The 4,799-nt window shown below is 42.2% G+C and overlaps 1 protein-coding gene across 1 annotated transcript in view; it reads left to right on the top strand.

Annotated features, from left to right (window-relative positions):
• Positions 1-930, top strand: part of SEH1L (SEH1 like nucleoporin) — a 22,349-nt gene extending 21,419 nt beyond the window's left edge. The window contains exon 9 of the mRNA XM_006763251.2: positions 116-930. Coding sequence (XP_006763314.1) covers positions 116-326 — 211 coding nt within the window. The 3' untranslated portion in view covers positions 327-930. The remainder of the gene's footprint in view (positions 1-115) is intronic.
• The last annotated feature ends 3,869 nt before the right edge of the window (positions 931-4,799 follow it).

Below are 4,799 nucleotides of genomic sequence, written 5' to 3'. Positions count from 1 at the left end.
CCCCGCATTTGTTTTTTCCTCTTTGGTTCTCTTTGTATTTACTACTTTTCTCTTTTTCTTCTTTCTTTTTCTGTTGTTTTGTTTTGGTGTCTTGTTCATGTCTTCATTGTTTCAGGTATTTCTTTCCCCTTCTGGATTCCCCACAGGCTGGATCGAGATGGTCCAATTATGCTCAGCTTCTTCCTTCTCCTCCTCCTTCCTCTCTTCTTCCTCTTCTGGTCGAGCACTCTTGCGATGCTGACACTGCCAACCTCCAGTATCCTCACCCTTGCAGACAGTCTCTGTCTCGGCCTCTTAATCCTTTAACTGAGAATGAAGGGGTTTAAAACATTGGCTTAACACTTAAAGGCTTTATTTTAGTGCTTGTAGATGCTTTCATTCTAGCTGCTTTTTGTTTTTCTTCATTTTTCTTTCAGAAGATTTTTCTATTATAGGGCTTTCTTGCATGTATTACAACCAGAACACAGTGTTTGGAACCTAAACGTATTTGTGCTTCTGCATCAAAGGAATATTTCTTCATTGGTTGATAACCTTTGATGAAATGAGCTATGTACAAGTAACATTCAACTGTGAGAATTACACCCACTAACTGACTTGAAAGTGCCTGTTCTGTAAATTTTACTTTGAATTGCTACAATGGTGTTAAGTTTCTTATGGTTTGTCATATTGGTTAATGTGAAAGCATATCATTATAAAGTTCACTCTGCCTTTGATACATACTAAGAAATGTTTTTAATTTTATAGGTTAATATTGAAACTGACCAGTTTGTAAAATAAATCATTCCTGTGTATAAAGCAGCAAAACATAATATGGACTGTTTGGTCTTTTTATTAAACAAAGGAACTTGTTTTTATTACCTATAATTGCTGTTTAAAGCTATTGTAATTATTCTCCAAGTAGATTATTTAATAAAGTATATTTTAAATATATGAATCTGTTGCCTTATAAAAATAAAATGTATTCTATTTGATAGTTGGTAAAGCTTGTTGCTAAAAAATATAATCCAAATAATAAAAAATTAGAGGATGGGTATGACATTTATTTAAAAGGTAGAAAGTCAGTATGTAGACTAACATGTAGAACTGACACATATTGACTTTCAATCTAATTAGACATTAGATTATTTCCTTTCTTTTTTTAATATTTTATTTTATTGAATTTATTGGGGTGAAATTGGTTAATAAAATTATGTAAGTTTCAGAGGTTATTTTCTAAAATGATACTTTTAAAATTTGAAAACAATCCTATATAATAAAACCCTAATATGCAAATGAACCGAATGGCAGAACAACCAGTCGCTATGATGTGCACTGACCAGCAGGAGGCAGACGCTCAATGCAGGAGCTCCTGCGTTGAGCATCTGTCCCCCAAGGAGGAGGCGACTGGTGGCAGTGGGGGCCGGGGTCGGACAGTGGGAAGCGCCAGCCACCAGCCAAGGCAGGTGCCAGCAGGGGCCCCCTGATCGCTCCACTGACCCCGCCCCCTACAGATCGGCCCTAATCACCGGCCAGCCCTAGGAACCCTACTCTATATATTGGGAACAGTCTCCTAGATTTAAAAATTAAAACCTGGCAAGGCTACTCTAACACTGAAAAAATAGGATGACGTAGCGATGACATGCATGGACTCTGGCTTGCACATTTTGTGGTCAGCCCTGATTCTGACACAACTGTGCGACAAATCCAATTACTTAATTTCTCTCTGCTTCAGTTTTTTCACCCATAAGAGGGAAAATGGTACTACTGCCTCAGAAGGATTATGTTATGTACTATTTATAATCGGGGCAAAAAAATGTAGCTGCCCATACAACAGCAAGATGCCTTTCACCTGTATGAAAAGTATGGTCACTGGTGCACGCAGTGTTCCAGATTGCAAGAGGGATGTCCGACTGCCAGTTTAGGCCCAATCATGTAGATGCCACGTGATCGGGCCTAAACTGGCAGTCGGACATCCTGAGGGGTCCTGGGTTGCGAGAGGACGCAGGTTCGGCTGGCTCTTCCCCTTCCCCCCACACGAATTTCATGCACGGGTGGCGGGGGCCGCTGGGTCCGTCTGCCCAGCCTGTGCCCTCTCGCAGTCTGCGACACCTCAGGGGGCGTCCGCCTAAGCCAGCAGTCAGATACCCCTCTTGCAGTCTGGGGCTCTTGCAGTCCGGGACCCCTCACTTCTTACTGCCCACCTGCAGCAGAGGCGGGGGAGGCTCCCGCCACTGCCAGTGCACTGGCCAGCTGTGAGCCCGGCTTCTGGCCGAGCAGCGCTCCCCCTGTGGGAGCATGCTGACCATCAGGGGGCAGCTCCTACATTGAGCATCTGCCCCCTGGTGGTCAGTGTGTGTCATAGCGACTAGTCGTTCTGCCATTTGGTTGATTTACATATTGGGGTTTTATTATATAGGATGATTAAAACTATGGGACTAGTAATACTCTATTTGGTTCAGTTTTCTCAGGAATTATCAAGGATAACTCCCTTCAGGACTAGAGCAAGATGTAATTTGAGAAGCATTTCAAATGTGTCTATTAGTTAATCACATATAGATGATATAATAGTTAAAACCATATATTATAATCTAATTTTCAGACACCTTTTCTATAAATAGTGTCATATCCCTAGAACTTAACATGCAAAAGATAAACAGCTGATAAGACATAATGTATTAATTTTAACTTTAGGTACGTTTGAGTTTTGTTGTGTGTAGTTGTTAAAATGTTTTGTCTGTAAAGTTAGCATTCCAATGTAAAAAAAAGAATCCTTTCTAATAATTGTCAAATGTCTTCTGTTAAAGGACCTGTAAACGTGTTTAGGTTCAAAACAAGGGGTCTAACTTAATGCTGAATCTGGCTCAGAATTAAGAATTCATTCACATCTTTTAAGATTTCAATCATAGAGGTGCCTGGTTTTAAAATGGGATAATGAATTTCTCCAATTTAATGAATATTTAATGAATATTGAGCATCTCCAATTTAATGAACATTGAGCATCTGTGTGCGAGATATGTGCTAAACATTGCAATATATAAAAAATAGTGCACACAAAACTCAAACGAGTGGGAGAAGGTATTACAGGATTTACAAAACATAACAAGGATTCAGCCTCAGTAATAAAGATTGAAACAGTATAGTAGGCATAAAAGCAAGTGATTTGTTTGAACTGGCAAGGTTTGGAAGTGATGTAGCATTTCAATAGGTGGAGTGATTTAAATGGAGGAGGATAGGAGTTCCAGGATAGTGGCTTAGGAGGGGAAAGAGGACAAGGTTGTGTTAAGGCAACAGAATGAAAGAGTAAGGTTCCTTTAGGGAGCTAGTGGGAGATTAATCTGGAATCATACCTTGTCACATTGTAGGCGGCTTTGGATATTTGTAGCTGAAGTGTTACCACTTAAAGCACTTGGTAAAGGCAAGCTATGGGAGAAGCCTGCCTTTTCTTAACTGGATGGGCATCACTTTTAATTCCCTGGAAGGCACCAATGGCCACGCGACTTCTGCAAGCTCTGCTCAATGTCTACGAGATTGGGAATTCCGTCAGAGTCCTATTTCTCCTTTTGAGTTGGCAAGTAACATTAGATAATAGCTAATATTTGTTGAGTACCTCCATGTGCCATTGCTCTTCTAAATATCTTATGTAGGATTATGATTAATCCTGACAACAAACCTCTGGGGCAGATGCTTGAATAATCCCCATTTTACAGATCAGGAAACGGGCAGGTTAAAACCGTTTGCCCAAGGCTGCACAGCTAGCAAGAGAGCCAGGATTGAGACCTAAGCAGTATGGCATCAGAGTGTAGGCTCTCCTGCCTGCAGATACTTTGGATTGTAGATCCCTGTCAGCAGAGTCTTGCTGGGTGTTGTGGGGAGAACTTTGGTCATGTCAATGTAAGAAACATTCAAACCTGGAAGAATTTTTGTGAGTTTATTTGAGCCAAACTCGACAAATGCCAGGAAGCAAAATCTCAACGCACCTTCTTTTATACATTATAATCAAAAGAGTAGACTGAAGTGGGTTACATAAATTCATTGGTGATAGATTAGGGAGGTGGGAGAATGCAAAACTTGGAAACCTCTGGGATTGGATAAAAAGTAAAGTGATAAACACTTCTTTTACATACATGGGTGCAGGATAATTAACAGTCAGTAATTAATAACAATGGATTTATGGTCTCTGCAGAGCGGTGCCTGTGGTTTGAGGGGTCCAGAAAAAGGAAAATTATTATTTCAACGGTATGTTATTGTAGGTGCAAAAAGATAATAGATAGGCTCAGTAAAGGTAAAGATTGACCTTTGTCAGGGAAGATACTGGCGTAGGGCATGACCACCCACCATAAACCGCTTTTAGGTTAAAAAGGTTTTAATTTCAGATCATCCTTAGGTCTCGGTAAAGCCGCTAGGCAGGCCTCCCCTAAGCTTGTGAGGTTTAGTATGTGGCCCCTTTCCATCCACAGTCAGTCCACTGTGGGGCTCATGATCCTCAGCTGTGGTGAAGAGAGTTGTGGGTGCCAAACCCAGCCCACAAGGCTTCCTAGAGGTGCTGGTACCTCCTCCCCAGGCAGGGCCATCAGCTTGCCACTGCAGGCCACATTACCTACTCCCTCCTGCCATCCCGTCCTGCGCCCCCCTGCACTCCTGGGAGCTGAGTCCTGCTGGGAGCCAGTGCCTGCCAATGCTGGCAGCAATTTCTGCCTGTACCCTCTGTGGGGAGTTGGCAGGCTGAGTCCCTGCTTCCCCGGGCCACTTCCTGCCACTGCTAATCTCCTCCCGGTGGCTCGTTCCTGGCAATGAGCCCTGCCTGGCAACACAGGCTGGGC

This window comes from Myotis davidii, unplaced genomic scaffold (genome assembly GCF_000327345.1).
Source record: "Myotis davidii unplaced genomic scaffold, ASM32734v1 scaffold78, whole genome shotgun sequence".
NCBI lineage: Eukaryota > Metazoa > Chordata > Mammalia > Chiroptera > Vespertilionidae > Myotis > Myotis davidii.
The sequence above is the reverse complement of the archived record's forward strand: the minus strand, read 5'-3'. Positions and strand labels throughout refer to the sequence as shown.